General features: G+C 42.2%; 3 protein-coding genes and 1 long non-coding RNA gene across 13 annotated transcripts in view; 2 read left to right on the forward strand and 2 right to left on the reverse strand.

Annotated features, from left to right (window-relative positions):
* Window positions 1–4: 4 nt before the first annotated feature.
* On the reverse strand, window positions 5–9,002 carry LOC131098682 (cyclin-Y-like). Its single transcript, XM_078794747.1, has 10 exons — window positions 8,450–9,002; window positions 7,555–7,629; window positions 6,016–6,050; window positions 5,820–5,917; window positions 5,705–5,740; window positions 5,568–5,625; window positions 5,371–5,490; window positions 3,446–3,612; window positions 3,213–3,375; window positions 5–358 (listed from the first exon to the last, which is right to left on the reverse strand). The coding sequence occupies exons 1-10, from the start codon at window positions 8,604–8,606 to the stop codon at window positions 242–244; spliced, it is 1,026 nt and encodes a 341-aa protein (XP_078650873.1). The 5' UTR covers window positions 8,607–9,002; the 3' UTR covers window positions 5–241.
* A 1,012-nt stretch (window positions 9,003–10,014) lies between these two features.
* On the reverse strand, window positions 10,015–17,691 carry crema (cAMP responsive element modulator a). Of its 2 annotated transcripts, XM_078794748.1 has the most exons (8): window positions 17,567–17,691; window positions 15,296–15,407; window positions 14,939–15,001; window positions 14,773–14,846; window positions 14,564–14,706; window positions 14,296–14,466; window positions 11,289–11,448; window positions 10,015–11,172 (listed from the first exon to the last, which is right to left on the reverse strand). In XM_078794748.1, exons 2-8 carry the CDS (start codon window positions 15,398–15,400, stop codon window positions 11,028–11,030), a joined length of 861 nt encoding a protein of 286 aa, XP_078650874.1. In that variant the 5' UTR covers window positions 15,401–15,407; window positions 17,567–17,691; the 3' UTR covers window positions 10,015–11,027. The 2 variants fall into 2 exon arrangements, with proteins under 2 accessions (XP_078650874.1, XP_057944691.1); XM_058088708.2 differs by lacking the exons at window positions 14,296–14,466; window positions 14,564–14,706; window positions 14,773–14,846; ... (1 more) ...; window positions 15,296–15,407; window positions 17,567–17,691 and adding an exon at window positions 13,191–13,371.
* LOC144901288 (uncharacterized) lies at window positions 17,448–22,277 on the forward strand. The gene is made up of 2 exons (XR_013629453.1): window positions 17,448–17,834; window positions 21,937–22,277. It is a non-coding gene; the product is annotated as an uncharacterized LOC144901288 (long non-coding RNA).
* A 447-nt stretch (window positions 22,278–22,724) lies between these two features.
* Window positions 22,725–23,375, forward strand: part of pard3ab (par-3 family cell polarity regulator alpha, b) — a 179,690-nt gene continuing 179,039 nt past the window's right edge. For all 9 annotated transcript variants that reach the window (XR_013629454.1, XR_013629455.1, XM_058080481.2 and 6 more), the window contains exon 1: window positions 22,725–23,095. Coding sequence is in view for 7 of the 9 variants with exons in the window: in XM_058080481.2 (XP_057936464.2) it covers window positions 22,976–23,095 (120 nt within the window). In the remaining 2 variants the exon portion in view is untranslated. The remainder of the gene's footprint in view (window positions 23,096–23,375) is intronic.

Genomic DNA, 23,375 nt, shown 5'->3' on the forward strand with positions numbered 1-23,375 from the left:
CACTAACGCCAAATCAAACAAGCCCCTCCCATCAACTCACCATAACAAATCAACTAAAATATTGCCATGGAAAAGTGAAATAAGTGATTCTCTTGCATGTCAGAGGAAGATTTTAGAAAGTCTATGCGAGGGTGTTGGGTCAAAACCTCCTCAAATGATCAGACATCTTATTATAGGTCGGTACCCCACGACAAGACCTGACATCCAAGATGGAGTCCAGCACGCCATCAGTCAGTCTGTGTCAGGAGAGGATGGCAGGGACCCATGTGACTCCGTACAGGTCGTCCACGCTAGCCGAGCGTTTCCCGGCGGCTCGCCGCGCGTCCTTGAAGCTGTCGTCACACAGTCTGGAAATAGCCTGAACGAGGAGGTAGGAATGCAGTTTCAGTTACGGGATCTTCTCGCTCAAACGGTCCCGCAGGACCACCGTTGTTGTTGTTTTAATATTTGATTTCAAAATGTGGAGCCTTTTTTCCCCAAATTGATGCTGTTGGCTTTGTATTTGAATATATCACTGGTACGGTTTAACTTGCTAACATGCTACTTGATGAGGCCACGAGCAGGCCGCATTTACATCCTTTCATTCCTAGGTTCCCTGAGTGGGAATGCCATAGGGTCCTGGTTCCCAAACTTTTCACAGTTTGCGTACCCCCTCAGACATCTGGTTGGAGGTCATGTAGATGGAGAAGAAATGAACATCCGGGAATGCCAGGGAGGCAGGGCAGGGATGAAACACCATGACAGGTCCACCCACCAAACCTGCTCAGACCCAACCTCCTTCACACAACAGCTCAACAATGTCTTCCCTCAGTTCAACATGGAACCCATGTCATGATGTCATGCCACCACCCTAATGAGGGGCAGTCATATGACTTGGTCAGCTGACGTGAGATCCCCTCCTGGTTGGCTGTGGTTGCTGCAAGGAAACACTAAAGGGCCAGCGGGTGCAGGCAATCAGCAGCTCCTTTCCGTGGCTGCTCAACAAGCGGCTCCTGCAGTGGCTGCTCAAGAAGCGGCTCCTGCTGTGGCTGCTCAACAAGCGGCATGCTCACAACCCTTTTTTCCAAATCAAACCTAAAGAAAACAACTTTGCGGTAAGCCTTTTCCATTTCACCGACCACGTCTGCGGCCACTACATGTGGCTGTGGCTTAACTGTATAATTGGTGTGTTATTTAGATATTAGTATTAGCAGTGTGTTATTGGCATCGTAACAATCTAATTAACTATTGTTAATAGTGCATTATTGGTGTGCTATTAAGATATTAGCATGTTATTAGTGTGTTATAGGCATGTTAATAATGTATGATGGAGATATTAGCATGTTATTAGTGTGTTATAGGCATGTTAATAGTGTATAATGAGATATTAGCATGTTATTAGTGTGTTATTGGCATGGTAACAATGTTAATAGTGCATTATTGGTGTGCTATTAAGATATTAGCATGTTATTAGTGTGTTATAGGCATGTTAATAATGTATGATGGAGATATTAGCATGTTATTAGTGTGTTATAGGCATGTTAATAGTGTATAATGAGATATTAGCATGTTATTAGTGTGTTATTGGCATGGTAACAATGTTAATAGTGCATTATTGGTGTGCTATTAAGATATTAGCATGTTATTAGTGTGTTATAGGCATGTTAATAATGTATGATGGAGATATTAGCATGTTATTAGTGTGTTATAGGCATGTTAATAGTGTATAATGAGATATTAGCATGTTATTAGTGTGTTATTGGCATGGTAACAATGTTAATAGTGCATTATTGGTGTGCTATTAAGATATTAGCATGTTATTAGTGTGTTATAGGCATGTTAATAGTGTATGATGGAGCTATTAGCATGTTATTAGTGTGTTATTGGCATGGTAACAATGTTAATAGTGCATTAATGGTGTGCTATTAAGATACTAGCATGTTATTAGTGTGTTATAGGCATGTTAATAATGTATGATGGAGATATTAGCATGTTATTAGTGTGTTATAGGCATGTTAATAGTGTATGATGGAGATATTAGCATGTTATTAGTGTGTTATTGGCATGGTAACAATGTTAATTGTGCATTATTGGTGTGCTATTAAGATATTAGCATGTTATTAGTGTGTTATAGGCATGTTAATAGTGTATGATGGAGATATTAGCATGTTATTAATGTGTTATAGGCATGTTAATAGTGTATGATGGAGATATTAGCATGTTATTAGTGTGTTATAGACATGTTAATAGTGTATAATGAGATACTAGCATGTTATTAGTGTGTTATTGGCATGGTAACAATGTTAATTGTGCATTATTGGTGTGCTATTAAGATATTAGCATGTTATTAGTGTGTTATAGGCATGTTAATAGTGTATGATGGAGATATTAGCATGTTATTAGTGTGTTATTGGCATGGTAACAATGTTAATAGTGAATTATTGGTGTGCTATTAAGATATTAGCATGTTATTAGTGTGTTATAGGCATGTTAGTGTATGATGGAGATATTAGCATGTTATTAGTGTGTTATAGGCATGTTAATAATGTATGATGGAGATATTAGCATGTTATTAGTGTGTTATAGGCATGTTAATAGTGTATGATGGAGATATTAGCATGTTATTAGTGTGTTATAGGCATGTTAATAATGTATGATGGAGATATTAGCATGTTATTAGTGTGTTATAGGCATGTTAATAGTGCATGATGGAGATATTAGCATGTTATTAGTGTGTTATTGGCATGGTAACAATGTTAACAGTGCATTATTGGTGTGCTATTAAGATAGTAGCATGTTATTAGTGTGTTATAGGCATGTTAATAGTGTGTGATGGAGATATTAGCATGCTGTTAGTGTTTTATTAGCATCTTAACTGTATAATTGGTGTGTTATTTCGATATTAGCATTAGCAGTGTGTTGTTGGCATCATAACAATCTAATTAATTATTGTTAATAGTGCATTATTGGTGTGCTATTAAGATATTAGCATGTTATTAGTGTGTTATAGGCATGTTAATAGTGTATGATGGAGCTATTAACATGTTATTAGTGTGTTATTGGCATGGTAACAATGTCACTATTATTGCAGTGTTATGGGCACATATACGTAATATTTCATCTTGCCAATCATGGTTGGCAGGTCTGTAAGTGGTTAGCATGTCATTGTTGTCTTATTACAATATTTCATGCAGATATGCATCTAAATATAATATTCTTATATTTTATCCCACCTCCAGTTTTCGGGCCTTGTCGCGGCTGAGGGGCTCCAGGGGGATGCTGAGGTCATTGGCCTCCGAGAGCGAGCGCAGGTCAAAGTAATACTTGACATAAACGCTAGAAGGCACATTGATGTTGAACTGCAGAAGCTCCAGGAAGTGACGTTCTAGCTCATTCCTGGTGGGAAAAAGGCATCATGTCGTCACGTGTGGCTCGGTGACCAACACGAGGCATGTCACCTACGTACATGTCATCCACCACCATATCTTTCAGGATCTGACAGTAGTCCACGTTCCACACGGCCTGGTCATCCCACACTTTGGAAGCCAGCAGGACGGCTCCCAGCACCATCCTCTTCCAGGTGCCTGGACTCATGGAGATGTCCGCATACGCCAGCAGCCTCTCCAGGTACACCTGCACATTTCAATACGTCAATAAGAAGTAGCGGGCCACCGCTAATGAATGATGGATGGGAAACGTTGTCTTAATATAGAATCATCATCAATCAGTCACCTTTTTGTGTGCATGAACTTCTCTCCTTAATCTCCAATGGTTAGTTTGTTTGTTAACCTTCCTCTTGTGTTGGGGTCGGCACCGACCCGTTTTACATTTTAATGCATAAAAAGAATCCCATAACATTTGTTTATTGCATCAAGGCTTTTTGACTTTGTCAGGAAACTCTATTTCAACAAAATAAAACCAAAAAAATAATTTTTACTACATTTTAAAATGATCTGGTTGAAATTATGACAACTGTATTGTTAGGGTCGGTTTCGACCCGGTTATAATAATATGACTATAAAGCAATATTTTGAGCCAAAACTGAAATCATAAGTGTACAATTAGCCAACACAACGACAACCAGCTCCTCTTCTCATCATGGAAGCTTTAGGGGATTCTCATTTTGACCAATTTTCCAGTATACCAGCAGAAAAACAATGTCCAGACATGTGAGGTGAATTCACTCATTTGACTGATGGCTGATTTCACATTTACAATTTGGATCATGGAAAGAATGGCAAGAAGTACAGTGAACCAAGATCTGGACCTGTTCTGCTTTTTCATTTCACTTTATACTAAAGTTCTGTTGCTGAAAAAAATAACTTTTTCTACCTTTTCTTGACATTAATATATATGGGTCAAAATTCACCCCAACACCATAGATGTTTCTTGTGCATGCGTGGCTTTTCTTCGGGTACTCCGGTTTCCTCCCACATTCCAAAAACATGCTAGGTTAATTGGCCACTCCAAATTGTCCATAGGTATGAATGTGAGTGTGAATGGTTGTTTGTCTATATGTGCCCTGTGATTGGCTGGCCACCAGTCCAGGGTGTACCCCGCCTCTCGCCCGAAGACAGCTGGGATAGGCTCCAGCACCCCTGCGACCCTTGTGAGGATAAGCGGTAGAAAATGAATGAATGAATGAATGAATGATTCTTTTGAGGTTCATTTGACCATTTTGGGAAATTGAAATGGAGGGGTATAGTGACAAAAAAAGGCTTACCTGTCCACACCAAAAGTATTAAAACCAACATTTTCATGGATGAGGAAGCCTAAGAAGGTAACCAAGACATTCATTCATTCATTCATTTTCTACCGGTTTTCCTCACGAGGGTCGTGGGAGATGCTGGAGCCTATCCCAGCTGTCTTCAGGCAAGAGGCGGGGTCCACCCTGGACTGGTGGCCAGCCAATCACAGGGCACATATAGACAAACAACCATTCACACTCACATTCATACCTATGGACAATTTGGAGTGGCCAATTAACCTAGCATGTTTTTGGAATGTGGGAGGAAACCGGAGTACCCGGAGAAAACCCACGCATGCACGGGGAGAACATGCAAACTCCACACAGAGATGGCCGAGGGTGGAATTGAACCCTGGTCTCTTAGCTGTGAGGTCTGCACGCTAACCACTTGACCACCGTGCTGCCCTGCGAGAAGCAAATTTAACTTGTTAACTTATTTGTTGTTTGTAGTGTATTTTATAGCTGATTTAATACATGGGTCAAAACCGACCCTTTAACATAAGAGATGATACCAGAAAGCTAACACAAGAGGAAGGTTAAGTGTTGTCTGTATCACGCATGTCAATTAGCAATGCTAAACAGTAGCAATTTAGAAGCCAAACAAATAGTTTCCTGTGTAACAGATGGTATTACTGTGATGGTACCAGTGTGACGATGGCACACTCCGAAGCCAGCTGAGCGGCGGAGAAGAGCGTACGCACAAAGCGATAGATCTGCCTCTGCTCCGGGTCACGCCGGTCGTAGTCTGGCGGCACTTGGGATCTCTGCGGGGGGGGGGGGTGAGTGGTGGAAGATTAAGAGAAACAACTCATGTGGCAGAATGTGGCAGTGGGTGTCTCACTGAAAGGGGATGAAGCCGCTCATCAAAAATGTCCAGGGGCATCGTTCCGGGTTCATCCCTGGACGCAGACACGTCATTCACATCATTCACGTCATTCACATCATTTACATCCAAATCCAACACATGCACCGCCTCACCTGTTTTTGATGTGGTAGTAAATGGCCAGCGCCACGCTGTAAAAAGGCACACGTTTGCTCAAAGGAATCACTTTTATATTTAAAAAAAAACATTTCTATTGGTGTACTTTGGTACCATTTAATGGTGTATTTGAGGTGTGGCCTACTGACTGTGTTCTCATCAAGAAAGATGGTGGAGCAGGAACTGTACTTGCACCTAGTGATGGGACCATACTGACACACACACACACACACACACACACACACAAATATTAACTAGCATGGGTGCTTGTGATAGCCGTCAATGAGCGTGTGATGACGATGATACTCACATAACGTATAAAATGTATCCTCTGTTTTTCTGTCACTGCATAAACAAAACAAAAGCAGTCTGGTCACTAAATTGACTTCAGCAACGCAACAACTTAGAAAAGCGGATGCAGTGAGGTCATTTGGCCATCAGAGGGAGACAAAATCACTTTGCGACTCTTAATTATTGTTCCGGTTTGGGCCATGGCGAAAAACACAGGAAGATTGAGTCTAAAGGTTGGTTTTTAACAATCCTCCAGGCGAGATTAAAATGTAATTAACCCTTAGATGCATGAGTGATTGGACCCTACACTCTTCCATAAGTGGCTCAAAAATGACCCATACTGGAATCAATGCCTTTTTATGCCAATTTTGCCATTTTGGTTAGGAATAATCACTTGCATGATATTTGGTATTATATTTAGGACCACACAAGAATGATTTCATGTTAGAAACATCTTCATTTTTCACTTTTTTACATCTTTGAAAAAGAAAATGACCCCATACAACAATAGAAAATGTGAGGCTCCATTGTGTGTTGCATAAAGGTTAGTTAAAAATGTCAATGGCATGACATCAAAAATATTATTTTTGAGGAATACCTGGAATATAAAATGATAAAAATGTTTCATTATGAAGATATTTCAAGAAAACAACCTGACTGGGTCATTTTTGACCCACTTATGGAAGGTTGGGGTAGTAACACAAAAACAAAAAAATCTTAAAATGTATAAAAGGTAAGTTAAAAATGTGAATGGCATGATATCAAAAACATGTTTTTTGAGGAATACCTGGAATATGAAATGAGAACAATTTTTCATTACAAAAATATTCCAAGAAAACCTGGCCGTGTCATTTTTGACCCACTTACGAAAGATTGGGGTAGTAACACAAAAACAAAAAATTCTTAAAATGTATAAAAGATAAGTTAAAAATGTGAATGGCATGATATCAAAAACATGTTTTTTGAGGAATACCTGAAATATGAAATGATAAAACATTTTCATTACAAAGATATTTCAAGAAAACAACCTGACCAGGTCATTTTTTACCCACTTATGGAAGGTTGGGGTAGTAACACAAAAAGTAAAATTTCTTAAAATGTATAAAAGATAAGTTAAAAATGTGAATGGCATGATATCAAAAACATGTTTTTTGATGAATACCTTGAATATGAAATGATACAAAAAATTTAATTACAAAGATATTTCAAGAAAACAACCTGACCGGGTCATTTTTGACCCACTTATGGAAGGTTGGGGCAGTAACACAAAAACAAAAATGTCTTAAAATGTATAAAAGATAAGTTAAAAATGTGAATGGCATGATATCAAAAACATGTTTTTTGAGGAATATGAAATAACAATTTTTCATTACGAAGATATTTCAAGAAAACAACCTGACCGGGTCATTTTTGACCCACTTATGCATCTAAGGGTTAAACATAACTTTTACCGTTTTCTTTTTAGAATGTGGCTGCTGGCTTGGTTCTGTTCCATTCAGCATCGTTATGTTAGTGAAACGAGAAGCAGTTGTAGTTGTAGTTGAATCTGACATCTCACCATCACTGAGGGACTTGCTGAGGAACATGGTGCTGGTTCGTGGATGATCTGCGGGACTGAACATCATGTCCAACTCTGCCGAGACAAAAGATGCTGAATGGCAGCAGTTGTTTCTTGCAGGACTGCAATTTATTTGTGGTGCGTGGGGGTCGCAGGCGTTGTTCAGTTTCAGAGAGAAGATTATGTCGGTTTGATGTGTATGGTAACAGGAATTATTATTATTATTATTATTATTATTAGGCATTTGGGACCAAATGTGAGGTCAAAGGGAATTGAACATGACGCATGTTCATGACCAAAAAATGGATTTGTGGCTTGTTGAGGGGGGGTTGAATACTTGTAGTGGCTGCATTGGCAACACTGGTCCCCTCTTGCTATGTCCAAATGTATTTTTTTTGGGGGGGGGGGGGGCGCCACAAATAAATGAATTCACGGGAAACTATATAGACATTCTGGATGTGGAAGACCTCCTCATAGTTGTTGTTTTACTTTGTCAGGTGTAACATTTCGGAACCTTTGCCTCCTCCAGTAAACTTTAATGAAGACTGCCTGTGGCTGAAAGAGGAGATGCTGGTAAATAATACACGAATACCCACACCCACACCTTCTCACAAATGAGTCCACAATTGCCCCCACCCTCCGAGCGCCATGTTAATTTCACTAAGGACTCTGTTTTAGGATTCCTGTTTCCTCCAAGATGTTGTTTCCTTCCTCCCAAATGGATCAGAACCAGTTGGTAGTGACGGTGTCATGTGACCCATTCAGGCAGCATTGTCAAAAAGACAGATGACCCCCCCCCTTCAGACTAAATTAGTTTGTAATCCATCAACATGTTTGTATACAAATTAGTGTCTAAATATGAAGTACATTACAGGAAGTGGTGCGTTCACGTTACCATCCATATTCTCTCTGTCGCTGATGTGTTGCAGGGCGCTTTCAGTCTCCTGCGGTCCCGGCGGTTCCGGTTCCGCTCGGTACTCCTCCAGTCGAGAGTGAACTTTCCCGTGGAGCTTCGGTGTGGAGGGAACGCAGCAAGAGGCCATGCCCCCCATCTTCAGAAAACCTGAAGGCTTCTTTTCACCGTACGTTGAAACTGGAGGTCGCAGGACCCACGGAGTCCTGGACGATCAGCATGGCTCACGGGAGCGAGGGCGGCCCGTCCTCAGCAGCAGCCGTGGGTACTGGTGATCCAGAGAAGGGAGCAAAAGGATCCGTGGTCTTCCACAGGATTCTGTCAGCATCTTCATGGTCCATAAGTCTGGGAGCTGTGGATTCAGTCCCAGAGCTCACCGACGTGTTGAAGGTAATTTAGTAGATTATAGTCTATGTTGGAGAGCATCAGCAATATGTTTCTAGAGTCACTGACTTCAACGTGTAAGGCAATGAGTGGTAAGACTGAGCTGTAATGTGCTACTCACGTTAATTCTTTCACCAGAACTTGGTTAAATGGCGACATCTGTTGGTGACTTGGTGGTAGTGCATGTATTTATTTTACATGCCACAAACTCCAACACGTATGATATCACCCGTTGTGGCTTGGTGGCTATATTTGACATATAAACAGTGGTAGTGCTATTACTAAGCATTATTAAGACGGCTTCAAATGTTGTTGTTTCTATCTTCCGCATTCCCAACTTCCTGCTATATTTCAAAATAAAAGTAATCTCAAATGTGAATGATGACAAAGTACGGTTATAAGTTGTACGATTCCTGTACAGTATGCACTGTAATAGTGCAATACAGTACTGTATAACTGCAGTACCAGTAATAGACCAGTCGAGGGCGACCTTGACTAACTGACAGACTGTTAACATGTGAGTGAGTGAGTGGAAAATTCCACTCCGGACAGGCTCGTCGAAAGGCTAACAAAATATTTGAGAAAAAACAAAATAATAAATGTAGTGGAGTTCATATCAATATTATTATTTAAGAGTAAATCGTGAGTAAATATCATCATAATTATCAAATGAATAGACGTACACGTGCTGGTGTGCGTTGGTGGCTTCACGGGTTGCAGGGAAATAGCAAGACTGCGCGCCTCATTAAGCCTGCAAGTCTCATTTTCATCAAGAAAAACTTATTTCCTGTATTTTCCATTACACGCTACAGCACCCTCGTTGCCAGGGAAACCAGTCCGAGCATCCTTTGTGGGGAAATAACACCTGTTTATTCACCTTTATCCGCTCGGTGTGATACAGCAGAGTTGTACAAACATGTTGCTGAATTGGCACCTTAAAGGTCAGCACAACAAGAAACGTATTAGTACATTTTTATCTTTGTATGTATACAGTACAGTACATATGTACTGTATATGTACTAATATCCATGCTGGAGCCTATCCCAGCTGACTTCAGGCGAGAGGCGGGGGTACACCTTGGACTGGTCGCCAGCCAATCACAGGCCACTATATAGACGCCATAAGATGGCTCTAATTCATATTTACGCACACTCAACAAAGACTTTGAAACATGAAATTAGAATATTTTATTACACAAAGACAATGCAAACAAGGAAGTGGACTCGGACGACGGCGGCTGGTGAAACAAACTTTGATCCCTGGAACAAAAACGTCATGTCTACACACACAAACACACTGCCGCCCTCTGGCCACAAAATCAACTTTATTTACACCACAAGGGAACACAATAAATGTACAAAAGGAGAATTGGGGCTGTGGTATTGTTTAAAAAGTATAAAACCTCCTCGATGATGATGATGACGATGATGATTGTGCAATGTTTGAGCAACTGCAACCTGCCGAGTGGACTTTATTAACTAAAGCGACAATACGTAATAAGCTCAAGTTACCAGCTTCAAACATGATAGGATGCTACGCCGGTCGAATGGCAGCCCTCTGGTCGCCGTGGCAACCCCCACATCACCTGTTAAGAGCTGGTCAATGTTATTTTTAACACACATTAATACTGTTAGCATTTAGCACATACAGCTAATAGCTTAGCTTAGTTTCTGATGGTGTCACATAACAAATGCATGTTCAGCACCTTCCTGTAGCATGAACGACAATGGCTTTTCAATTCAATCACAGCTTAAACCTGTAGGGGCCAACATAAATAAATGCCAATTATTCCTTACTGCTGCTTTAAAAATGAACTCTCGCTCCTTCCTGTCTCTTGGCATCTTCAGCCTTGAGTGATGTGACACACAAAACTGGCAGAAAGTGAAGTGGAAATGACGGAAAAGGTGCGTTCGGGTGCCATGTGACATTCCTGAGCGTCTCCTGTGTGACTCTCACCGTGCGACAGTAGCGTGTGCGACGCTTCTTCAGTTCCTCTGTGTGAAAAAAAGCCACGTGAGACAATGAAGAGAATTGTTGAGCTGTGGATCGTTCTTGGCGTTCCCGGGACACACGGGATGGGGACGGGATGCAGCATGAGGAAGGCCTGAGCGAGCAGACGCAATCACTGCGGTTTTGACGGGCAGCAGACGGCGGGTGGGCGGGAGCGCCCGCACGCTTACTCCGCCTTGTGGCAGTAAATGTCCTTCAGAGCCTTGAGCTCCTCGATCAGCGTCTTGTTTTGGTTCTCCAGCACGGCCACTCGGTTTTCCAGACATTTCACGTACTCTTTCTTTTTCCTGCGGCACTCCCGCGCTGCCTCCCTGGAGAAGATGAGAAGGGTTGGTGTTTTTCGGGATGTCATTAGTTGAAGGCGCCAACTTGCGGCCTGGCACAATAAACGATCCAAACGTGTCTGTGCTGACTGAGGACTTTCTACCTGTTTTTCATGAGCCGCACTTCCCTCTTGCGTGTGATCTCCTCGGCGTGATGGGATGACGGGCTCTGCGTGGCGCTCGGCGACGGTGCCATCACGATGCTGTGGCCCAAGCCTGTGTTGGGTGAGCGGAGCTGGTAGGCGGGGATGTCTCCTGTGGCGGCTGCGGGCACAGAGTGCAACTTTATAGAGGCGGTATAGTCCAATTTCTCTACCTTTATTACATTACATATGCGATTGGAGGCAAGCGCTTATATTTGAATACTAGCAAGATGAGCCACAAAACTTTACCTTTTTTTAATGTACGTAGCTTCACATGTGTATTTGTAAGCTGAAAAACTACTTCCTGTTTCATTTCCGCTGTTGTATATGTGTGCTGCATACAGTTACAGGAGTTCCCCACTGTCCGCAGGGGTTACAGTCCAAGTCCAATTATGCAGTATAATACTTCCAAATGTGCAGTTGCATCTTGTCAAAGCATCTTTCAGCTGTTAAATGTTGAGTGAATTGACTTGAGACAGCACCCTCTGGTGGTTTAATAGCTGTGGCACTCGAACCGCTCTCTTTAAGTTACCATTAAATCAACTTTTAGATGTACGATTTAAAGAAGAGAAAAGAAACGGGAAAATATGCAAAACTGCAACTAGGCAGGAATCTACTCACTACTCCCTGCAGTAAAATATACTACATTCATTTGGGTACTTTATACATTACATTACATTACATTATTTTTTTTATACATATGAACTGTTACAGGGCTGCACGGCAGTCGAGTGGTTAGCGCACAGACCTCACAGCTAGGAGTCTAGGGTTCAATTCCACCCTCGGCCATCTCTGTGTGGAGTTTGCATGTTCTCCCCGTGCATGCGTGGGTTTTCTCCGGGTACTCCGGTTTCCTCCCACATTCCAAAAACATGCTAGGTTAATTGGCCACTCCAAATTGTCCATAGGTATGAATGTGAGTGTGAATGGTTGTTTGTCTATATGTGCCCAGTGATTGGCTGGCCACCAGTCCAGGGTGTACCACGCCAGCTGGGATAGGCTCCAGCACCCCTGCAATCCTCGTGAGGATAAGGGGTAGAAAATGAATGAATAAATTACATTCACAAAGTAAATACTCGGCACAGACTTGTAGCAGCACCTTTACCCAGATTCTCACCATGCAACTCTCTTTTGTAAAATAGTTTTATGGAAATCAGTTACGTTTTAATGCTAAGCAGCGGAACAGCAAAACAATACTGTACACATAATGGAAAGATAAGAAGCTTCATTTCAGCCATTGAGGCTCATTAGTTGGCAAGGTGACTTTTCGGTTTATTGTTAAACTTGGTGTTTTTTTCCAGAAAGTTCTTAAATGGACGAGTCCGCCGTTTTGTTGAGTCTCGCCATTTGAGTTTAACATGCTGACAACTTTCTTTGTCTCGCCTGCTTGTCCTCTCACTTCCTCCGCACACATCGATAGCAGGCGGCGGTGCTGACGTCAGCGAGTGCGTCTCACTCGCCTCTCTGCATTCCCTCCCGTCTGTCCGTGCTGCGTTCCAGGAAACCGTAGTGACGTCAAAGCAGCATATACACCCCCCCTCCCCCACCCCCTCCATCTTGCCTGATTCTCATTCACTTGCTGCCAGCCGAGCGAAAAACACTCCGAACTACTTCCCCTTTTTTGTCGCCACTAACCTCCCCAACCAGCAATGTCCTGGTTAACTCGCTAGTTCACTAACTAGTATCCGCAAACACAGCAGCACAACCGCACACATAATATGTCATTTAAAGAAGTAGTTTCTAAAGCTGCTACGATGCTAAATATGCTAGTTGGCTACAACAGCGCGCAACAACCGGACAAATAACTAAAACTGAAAAAAAAAACACGAAGAAGAAGTTGAGCGTGTCGTGATTAAACTTTACCTGACTCGGTCTCATCCCCCGTGACGGCCATGTTAGTGCTCCAGTGATCCAGAACAGTAACTATTCTACAGGCGCCTCCGTCCGCAGTGGTTCTCTTCCCGGCTAAAAGTCCAAGTGACGCCTCGCGGCTTTCCTCCCGTCTGGACCGTCAACTTGGCTGCGGGATTACAATTACCGGCATTGACGTCATCGTGACGGCACCACCGGCCGCTGAAGTCAGTAAAGACGCGCTGGGGTAAAGCCACGCCCCCTCACACTCACCCCACCGCGCACGAGGGGGAGGGAAAGGGTGGTATTTTTAGAAGCGATGACGCAACTGGAGAACCTCGACAAACAACAGGCAGCTCTGATTGGCTGGTTCTAGAGAAGGAGGCGGGGCTAATGTCAGAGCATGAACCTTTGAGTTACTCGTGTCAAACAATTTCTAAACTTTTTTATTTTATATTTTACTTATTGTTTTCTACTTCCTTTTGCTTTTTATTTGTATCTTTACTTCGTGCAGCAGTATGGAGTAAATTAGTAAGATATTATGGTATATAATAATATAAGCTGTATTATACAAAACAATGAAAATATATTAATACCTAAAAACTGAACATTATTATGCTTGTAAAGGAACATTTTTATATTGGATATCATTCAATTGTGCACAGAAGAAAAACACAAACAAAACAAGACATGAATATGTAATATGATAATATGTCATTGTTAATTATTCATTCATTTTCTACCGCTTATCCTCACGAGGGTCGCGGGGGTGCTGGAGCCTATCCCAGCTGTCTTTGGGCGAGAGGCGGGGTACACCCTGGACTGGTGGCCAGCCAATCACAGGGCACATCTAGACAAACAACCATTCACACTCACATTCATACCTATGGACAATTTGGAGTGGCCAATTAACCTAGCATGTTTTTGGAATGTGGGAGGAAACCGGAGTACCCGGAGAAAACCCACGCATGCACGGGGAGAACATACAAACTCCACACAGAGATGGCTGAGAGTGGAATTGAACCCTGGTCTCCTAGCTGTGAGGTCTAACCACTCGATCGCCGTGCAGCCCTTGTTAATTATTATTAATAATAATAATAATATTAGTAGTAATTACCTTGAATGAGCATCTGTCCTCCCTGGATGAAGAACTGCTGGGGGGCGTCGCCTGGTGAGGCGGCACACTGCAGGATGGCAGCCCCAGGCTGCGGGGTCAGCGATTGAGCCCCCTGAAGGGCCTCGGCTCCGGGGCCGCTCAGCTGGATGGTTCCACGCTGAGCGATGGCAACTGCGGAAGAGGTGGATGTGGACGGCTCCCGATTAGCTCCAAGGAGCAGTCGGTGTATTTTAGCGTGGTGGTATCATTACTCTGACAATACACTGACTGTATTGTCCTGAGCTGGTCTGGTAGATGGTCGGCGTGGAGGAAGAATCCACGCTTGCTACCGCCGCCTCCTCCTCCGCCGCCTGCTCCTCGTCAATTTTGGCAATGGCGGTAGAATCTGATGAGAGATCTTTGAGGATTTTCCTTTGGAAAAGGAGAAGGTTAGGCGATGAGAACGTTATCGCCGGTGGCGATGTTCAATGTTCTCACCGATAAGATGGACGTCTGGAGAGGAGCTCTCGTCTCTTGTGAGTGTCCCCTACTGACTTGTGACCAGACGTCACCTGACGATATGTTTATTATTTCAGAGGGGAGATCATCATCATCATCTACCATGACATCAGACTATGGAATGACTCACTTCGGGTGTTCTTACCTCAGCGGTTGGAGCTTGTGGTGACTGGATGACTGAGGTCTGAGTCCTCCTGCCGGGAGAAACCTGAAGACACATCAGAAGAAAGAACCTCAGCTAGTGAGTCAACAGCAAGTGGATGGAGGTCTGTTTTAAACTTCTATAGAAACAACGCCACCAGGAACATGACAGTACAGTGTGAATTGCTTTGTTGTTAGCACATTAGCATTCTTAGTCCACGCTCCAACACCTTGAAATGTGGCAAATGTGCAGCAACAACCCGAACATACAAAGTGAACATTTTTAAAGACCATTCATTGGTAAAATGTTGGTGTTACTTGTAAAACCCAACAGTGTTTACTGAGTTTAAATTGTGCTTACTCGGGAAGGAGATGTTCCATCCTGGTTCTCCTCTTCATCCTCCTCCTCCTGGTCTGAGAATGAGTCGTTCACGCTGTCGTCCAGCAGGGACGAGTCGTCCATCATGGCTCACCTTTGAGGACAAACATGTAGGGTCACACGATCAAAATTTTGTCTTTCTGAAATTAAACTGCTGGATGTTTATTTGATTCAATGATATAAAACAGGAAGTCCCAAAGTGAGCCTCCCTTCAAAACCTAAAACAGCTGGGCCCACACTCCTCCCCAAACATATTTTTATGTTGCATATTTTGTGGAGTTTTCTTCCACTTTTCTGATCTATAAATGTAGATAGAATGTTGTTTTCCCGTGTTAAACGACACCAAAGGAAGTGAGCTGTTTGATTAATGTTCATGTTAAAGGTTAAATAACTGTTAATAGTTATCCTCCCTATCCGTGTGGAAGTGGTAAGTTTTTGGCTATTTAAGTTTAAAGGAAATAACTTGAAGGCTACCGTTTAGGTCGCTAGCTCTCTAGTTTGCGAGTTAGCATGTGTCTCAAGACCCTGCAGTTGCGCAATATGTTGTAAATAAAAAGAGTATAAATGTGACTATAGTCGTGTTTTGTCATGTCTACAGGGCTCTAATAATGCTTTGTTCATTTTAATCTGAAAAAATAATTTGTCCACCCACCAACTATATGTGGTTTCTTAAGTTTTTATTATTTGCCCTTTTATTATTATTATTATATTTATTTATTACTGATTGATTGATTTTCTTTATTCTTGATTTGTTTATTTATTTTTCATCTTATTTTGTGCAGAAAAAATTAAGATATTTGAGAACAGTGGAATGTTTTATCAGAACTTTTTTTTTCAAAGCAAAGTTTATTCATTTTTCTGTTTTTAATAAATGCGTTTTTTTTTCGTTTTTTTGGAAAACCTGATGCGGCCCAGCCTTGCCCAGACCCTAGCTCCAGTGGCCCCCAGGTAAATTGAGTTTGAGACCCCTGGCCTACAGCATCAGGTATCAGGCCGAAGTGGTTGGAGTTGATGATTCCGAGAAAAATATGGGAGTGTTTTGGGAACAGCTGGACTATCTGCCAGATTGTTGCCTTTCCAATGTTACTTGGTCATGTTGAAGAGACAATTTATAAAAGTGTCTTAACGGTGTTTATTTTGTGTAAGTCATCGGTTGTCTTTGTAGCAATACAGGGGGACGGGTGCAAATTACAAGCTTATCGAGGTCTGGACTTGCCAATAGCCTTTTTCCACGACCAGCCAGTGGTCTACTTGAGTTTTTTTTAAACACGGATAGTCCTGCAAAAAACTACCAGTAGTTCCTAACCACTTTTCAAGTCGCTTTCCAAAGGATTTATTCTTTTGTTATCAACTCCCATACTGGCGAAATTAGAAAGTGCGGTTCGGCAGTAGTCCGGAAGTCTTCGGGAACGCTTGGGAGTGCGACCAATCACAGCAGAGTGGGCGTGCCCGGAAGCGGTCTGTAGGTTTAATAAAATAAAAGAGACAGTTTAACAGATGGGATAGGTGCAGATACTGGAAGATGGAAGAAGCTTTTTGTGTGGGTTATTGTGTGTAGCTGCTTGGGGCCCAGACAATTAGCATAATAATTACCCTTAAACATTTCTAAAGGAAGCTTAGCAGGTTAGAAAAATGTTTAAAATTTTCTTATGACACTGGAGCTCACCAGAAGGAAAGTTGTTTGGATATAAAAACTATTTTGGGGATGTTCTTTGTGGAAATTTGGGGTAATTTCTCCATACACCAGCCGATGATGACAAGATGATGACACATTTTAAGTGACATCAATGCCTGATAAATAATGAAGAAATTGAAGCACCGGGGAATGGGAGTCTGAAGCAGACCGGCAAACTTTGAATGAACATGAATAATACCTGGGGGGAATTATGTACCAACCCCCTAGCACTACAAAATACATTTTATCAAATCAACTTATCTGTTCTCGGTAACAGAATGTAAACATATTTTGTATAAACCTTTTCTTAAATGTGAAAAACATGAAAAACGTTTGAGAGTAATTTAGTTTGAAGGTGCAACTTCCGGCCTGTCGGCCCTGACGTCACGTTGTTCAACTTGACATAAAAAGTGAAGCGAACTGAGTCATCTGAGGCCACTTCTCCCCTCTCTAAAACTTGTTGCGCTCATTCGTCTTCAGGAAGAGTTTTTCCATGACAAACTATCTCGCTGTAGCTTGCGTGCACGTACACATGCATGAGCGCCGAGCGTGACCGTGACATCGCTGTCGTGACTTACCGAACTTAGTTTCACGTCGAGCTCGTCGTCACAGTGACGGGGCGGCAGGATGGCGTCGCTCCACGTCAGCGAGGATCATCCACTGGCTGCGCCCCGCAGGACCAGCCGCTTTAAGGACAGAGAGTACACACGCGGCACCGGAACCAAGACACTTCACTGCCATGACCGATGACTTCCGGGTTCGCTCTGCTCGGCGTCGACATGTCCAGAAGCTTCTAAACTTTTGTTTAGAACGACGACTGTTTGTGAATGCTGAGAGACATTTTAGGTAAAATCTCTCTTTATATAAAAATATGACAGTAAAATGTAAGTCATTGTACTTTTTGTACGTTCGGTACGTGGTGTTTGGGGTAGTGTTGCTTTTGTCAGTGAAATTAAAAATCATAGACAATCCATTCGTACCGAACCCCGGAGGGGACATGAAGAAAAATATATAAAATAATAAAAAAACACGAACTTTTGCGAGATCCCGCAAATTGTACTTCCGCCTTCAGAGCGGATGTTTGTGTTGAAACTTAAAGTTATAAAATATGATACATAATATAATATATTATAAAATATTTTATTTTTAATTTTAATATTTTTATTATTTATTAACAAAAGACAGGGGGAAAAAACACTTCCGTCCCAATTCAGCTTCACGCCGCCCGAAGAAACAAATATCCACACAAAACAATATAGAAGACATTAGAACAGCAATGATGATGACGATACGAACAATCACAACCACAATAATGAACTATAATAATAAAAAAAAATCTTTCAAACATCAAACCGACAGTAACAGACGCAAAATGAAAATTATTAATTAAAATGAACACCAGAGAGTTTGGTTCACAGATGTAGCTGGATTGATTTCAAGTATATTACGACATAATTTAACTTAATGAATAACTTAAGCTCTGTACACCAAATTCATTAATATTTTTCTTCTTATGTTGGTCCAGTCTTTGTCTGAAGTGGACTGGAATAATTGGAAATTATAATCCTCCTTTACCTGGTGAACTAGCTAATCTAGCTTTATAAAATTATTGTATGTAATTCCATCAACCAAATGTTGTTTGTTGAGTTTCACATATGACTATTTACTTTATTGACAAGCAGTGCACACAACTGATAGAATCCCACATATTTTCTTACTCGGAAAGAACACCACCACCAGCCATCATACAGTGAAGAAAATAAGTATTTGAACACCCTGCTATTTTGCTATTTCTCCCACTTAGAAATCATGGAGGGGTCTGAAATTTTCATCGTAGGTGCATGTCCACTGTGAGAGAGATAAACTAAAAAGAAAAATCCAGAAATCACAATGCATGATTTTTTAACAATTTATTTGTGTGATACAGCTGCAAATAAGTATTTGAACACCTGAGAAAATGAATGTTAATATTTGGTACAGTAGCCTTTGTTTGCTATTACAGAGGTCAAACGTTTCCTGTAGTTTTTCACCAGGTTTGCACACACTGCAGGAGGGATCTTGGCCCACTCCTCCACATAGATCTTCTCTAGATCAGTCAGGTTTCTGGGCTGTCGCTGAGAAACACGGAGTTTGAGCTCCCTCCAAAGATTTTCGATTGGGTTCAGGTCTGGAGACTGGCTGGGCCATGCTAGAACCTTGATATGCTTCTTACGGAGCCACTCCTTGGTTTTCCTGGCTGTGTGCTTCGGGTCGTTGTCGTGTTGGAAGACCCAGCCACGACCCATCTTCAATGCTCTGACAGAGGGAAGGAGGTTGTTCCCCAAAATCTCACAATACACGGCCCCAGTCATCCTCTCTTTAATGCAGTGCACTCGTCCTGTCCCATGTGCAGAAAAACACCCCCAAAGCATGATGCTACCACCCCCATGCTTCACAGTAGGGATGGTGTTCTTCGGATTGTACTCTTCATTCTTCTTCCTCCAAACACGCTTATTGGAATTATGACCAAAAAGTTCTATTTTGGTCTCATCTGACCATAAAACTTTCTCCCATGACTCCTCTGTATCATCCAAATGGTCATATGCAAACTTAAGACGGGCCTTGACATGTGCTGGTTTAAGCAGGGGAACCTTTCGTGCCATGCATGATTTCACATCATGACGTCTTAGTGTATTACCTACAGTAACCTTGGAAACGGTGGTCCCAGCTCTTTTCAGGTCATTGACCAAGTCCTGTCGTGTAGTTCTGGGCTGATTCCTCACCTTTCTTAGAATCATTGAGACCCCACGAGGTGATATCTTGCATGGGGCTCCACTCCGATTGAGATTGACCGTCATGTTTAGCTTCTTCCATTTTCTAATGATAGCTCCAACAGTGGACCTTTTTTCACCAAGCTGCTTGGTAATTGCTCCGTAGCCCTTTCCAGCCTTGTGGAGGTGTACAATTTTGTCTCTGGTGTCTTTGGACAGCTCTTTGGTCTTCGCCATGTTACAAGTTAAAGTCTTACTGATTGTATGGGGTGGACAGGTGTCTTTATGCAGCTAACGACCTCAAACAGGTGCATCTGATTCAGGATGATACATGGAGTGCAGGTGGACTTCTAATGGGCAGACTAACAGGTCTTTCAGGGTCAGAATTCTAGATGATACACAGGTGTTCAAATACTTATTTGCAGCTGTATCACACAAATAAATTGTTAAAAAATCATGCATTGTGATTTCTGGATTTTTCTTTTTAGTTTATCTCTCTCACAGTGGACATGCACCTACGATGAAAATTTCAGACCCCTCCATGATTTCTAAGTGGGAGAAATAGCAAAATAGCAGGGTGTTCAAATACTTATTTTCTTCACTGTATGTTACCATCCATTCGTTTTTTATGTCGCTTATCTTTACTTGGGCCACAGGTATGCTGGAGCCTATCCCAGCTGTCTTCGGGCGAGAGGGTGGGTACACCCTGGACTGGTCGCCAGCCAATCACAGGGCACATATAGACAAACAACCATTCACACTCACATTCATACCTATGGACAATTTGGAGTCACCAATTCAGAACTGTTTTCAAACATGATTCACCTCTGTCATCTTTAGAACAATTAAATGATGCTCAGGCAACATGGTGGCCTCATCTGCATCACAGTCCAGTGATCTGGATTTGTGCTTGCATGGGTACATCCCAAAAACATGTTAGGCTACATGGAGACTCTAAATCAGGGGTCTCAAACTCAATTTATCTGGGGGCCACTGGAGCTAGGGCCTGGGTGAGGCTGGGCCGCATCAGGTTTAAAAAAATTTTTAAATTAAAAACAGGGAAAAAAATAAATAAATAAACTGTCTTCAATGCTTTTGCTTCTGCTATAGCCTCCACTTTTTCAGTGTTTTGATTCTGGGTTTCCACAAGAAAAGCTCTGATAAAACATTCCACTGTTCTCCAATATCTTTTTATTTTTTAAAGTTTATTTTTTAATTTTTAATTTAAAAAAAAATTCTATACAAAATAAGTAAAAAAATAAATAAACAAATCAAGAATAAAGAAAATAAATAAATAAAATAATAATAAAACAGCAAATAAGAAAAACGTAAAAAGAAACCACATATAGTTGGTGGGTAGAGAAATTATTATTTTTCAGATTCAAAGGAACAGTATTAACAGTTATTTAACCTTTAACATGAACATTAATGAAACTTCATAATTTTACCCAATTAGCAAGTTAGCATCGTACTCGGTTCCATCTGGGAGCAACGTCGTAACTTTAACAACATGTTTGATGAGCTGCTTTATCTTATGACTTGTATTTACACTTTTATTCCAAATCATTTCCTACATTTATTTGAACCTAGCGTCATAAGCCTGTAGCTTCACTGCTAACACAATGACACAGCTTTAAGCTGTCGTTTCTGGGTACATGATATCATACAGCATCCATATTAAACATTAAACTTTCATATCAAGGCGGGGGCCTCAAACTAGCGTCCCGTGTGCCGCATTTGGCCCGCGGGCTGCGAGTTTGAGACCCCTGCTCTAAATTGACAATAGATTAGAATATTAGTCTGGAGGGTATTCCGCTTCTCATCCAAGGTTATCTGGGATAGGTTCCAGCTTACCTCGGACCTGAATGGGGACAAGTGCTATAGAAAATGAATGGATGGATGAATAATGTACTTTAGTGTAAAGATGGAAACAATACTTTTTTTTTCCCTCTCGCTCTACTTGAACTAGGCTGACCCCCCCAGGTGCCATCTGCTCACATTCCAGAAGAGGTCATCCTGTTGAAACACCACCATAATCTCACAAACTGTACTATCATATCTGTATATATCGGAATATAGAGTTAGGAAACTCGACTTTGTTAATATGCAGGCATGATATGATGCATATGTCAGTTTATTAAACTGCAGTTGTTAAATGATGCAACCCAATGACCTCACCTCACTGCGTCCCTTCTCAGATGTCCATGGTGGTTTCCAGATGGCCCAGCAGGGCTGTGCAGGGGACAACCTCCCTGACAACAGACAGCCAAAAGTGACCCGCAACGGACGACTGCGGCTTACAAAATGAAGCTGAGATGAGGCACAACACAATGGCATGGTGGTAATAGCATCAAAAACGGCCTTCGCTGTGGTGTTTGCAGCTTCTTCACAGCTGCCGCAAACAAGCAGACGTGGAGCCGTTATAGGACATTAGCTGATGTCTCACAAGTCAAGGACAACTCATTTGAAAATGCAACACGCCTGTATGCAATACAGCACAGCAATGTGTTTAAATAAAGAACAATAGTGTGATTTCTCACGTACCATAGCACGCTGTTACCAAAGCAACATGACTCTCGGAGGCAGTTGTTATCCATTAAGTACCACCAGAGGGCGCAACTGACTCATTGACGTCAACCACAGCGGCCACTTCATTAGGTACACACCCTGTAAATCAAAACTGACCATTATCAAGCTGTTATCCTGTTAAAAGTACTTGCAATCTACTTAAAACATACAGGAACATGTTTTTATCCCGCTTGATATGTTTTTCAAGTTGACACTGCCGTGATTCGAAACATAAGAAGCAAATACTTAAGTTAACGTTTTCACAGAGATCCACTGATAACAATGCGAATGTTTGTTTTTACATTATTTGGACGCATTATGCCGTTTGGGATGGCGAGTGTTCCAGAGAAAGAGCCCAAAGTGGAGATTTCCGCGTGTACATGAACGCAGCAGGCCATCGGCTACGAGCAATTGACTCTTCGGGAGCGCGCCTGGTAAGTAAAGCGGCAGAGAAGCTAAACAGGTGGTCAGCTAACAATGTCGTCCTGCGGAGGGAGGCGGAAAGACGCTCAGACGGTGGACTAGCGGTACCGAACACCCGCTATCACCCTCCATCGCACACATCTAGAAGACCCTCATGCTTCTTCTGGCCCGGCTGAGGGATCTTCGCGGTCTTCGCTGCTCCTCTGGACACACTGTGTGTGTACGGGACCGTCAGACGAGCACGCCATGAAAGTCACGGTGTGTTTTGGCCGGACGCGCGTGGTCGTGCCGTGCGGGGACGGCAGCATCAGAGTGCGCGCGCTCGTGCAGCAGGCTGTCATGAGGTACAAGAAGGCCATCGCCAAGGTAAGAAGAACAACAACAAGACATCTTTTCGTGCATGCTTTTGATGCACGACCAACAACCAGCAGTGGTGTGCGCACGCGTTCGTGTCAGTGTGTTCATCTACGGGTGCACACGGCACGGCAAACATCGCAAACTCCTTCTCGCTTTTGATTAAGATCTTAGTTTTGCGCACTTTTGTGGAGTTCTTGTTTCCTCTGCGCGTGTGCAAGCCTCTCGCGCACTCTCTGCTCTAAAGAAAGGGGCAGCGCCATTGTGCTTCCTCTTGTGTGTGTGTGTGTGT

The sequence above is a fragment of the Doryrhamphus excisus genome, linkage group LG11 (genome assembly GCF_037039965.1).
Source record: "Doryrhamphus excisus strain RoL-2023G ecotype Guam linkage group LG11, RoL_Dexc_Guam_v1.1, whole genome shotgun sequence".
Taxonomy (NCBI): domain Eukaryota; kingdom Metazoa; phylum Chordata; class Actinopteri; order Syngnathiformes; family Syngnathidae; genus Doryrhamphus; species Doryrhamphus excisus.

Excerpts from the sequence above, each read along its gene's own strand:
- crema (XM_078794748.1), bottom strand. The coding sequence starts at position 15,400 with ATGATGGACGACTCGTCCCTGCTGGACGACAGCGTGAACGACTCATTC. Across the intron at positions 11,449-14,295 it reads AGGACAGATGCTCATTCAAG|CCGCCACAGGAGACATCCCC; the intron begins GTAATTACTACT and ends CTGTGCCCGCAG. Across the intron at positions 11,173-11,288 it reads GTGCGGCTCATGAAAAACAG|GGAGGCAGCGCGGGAGTGCC; the intron begins GTAGAAAGTCCT and ends CATCTTCTCCAG.
- LOC131098682 (XM_078794747.1), bottom strand. The coding sequence starts at position 8,606 with ATGGGGGGCATGGCCTCTTGCTGCGTTCCCTCCACACCGAAGCTCCAC. Across the intron at positions 6,051-7,554 it reads CAGCAAGTCCCTCAGTGATG|TGACAGAAAAACAGAGGATA; the intron begins GTGAGATGTCAG and ends TTGTTTATGCAG. Across the intron at positions 3,376-3,445 it reads GATATGGTGGTGGATGACAT|GAATGAGCTAGAACGTCACT; the intron begins GTACGTAGGTGA and ends TTTTCCCACCAG.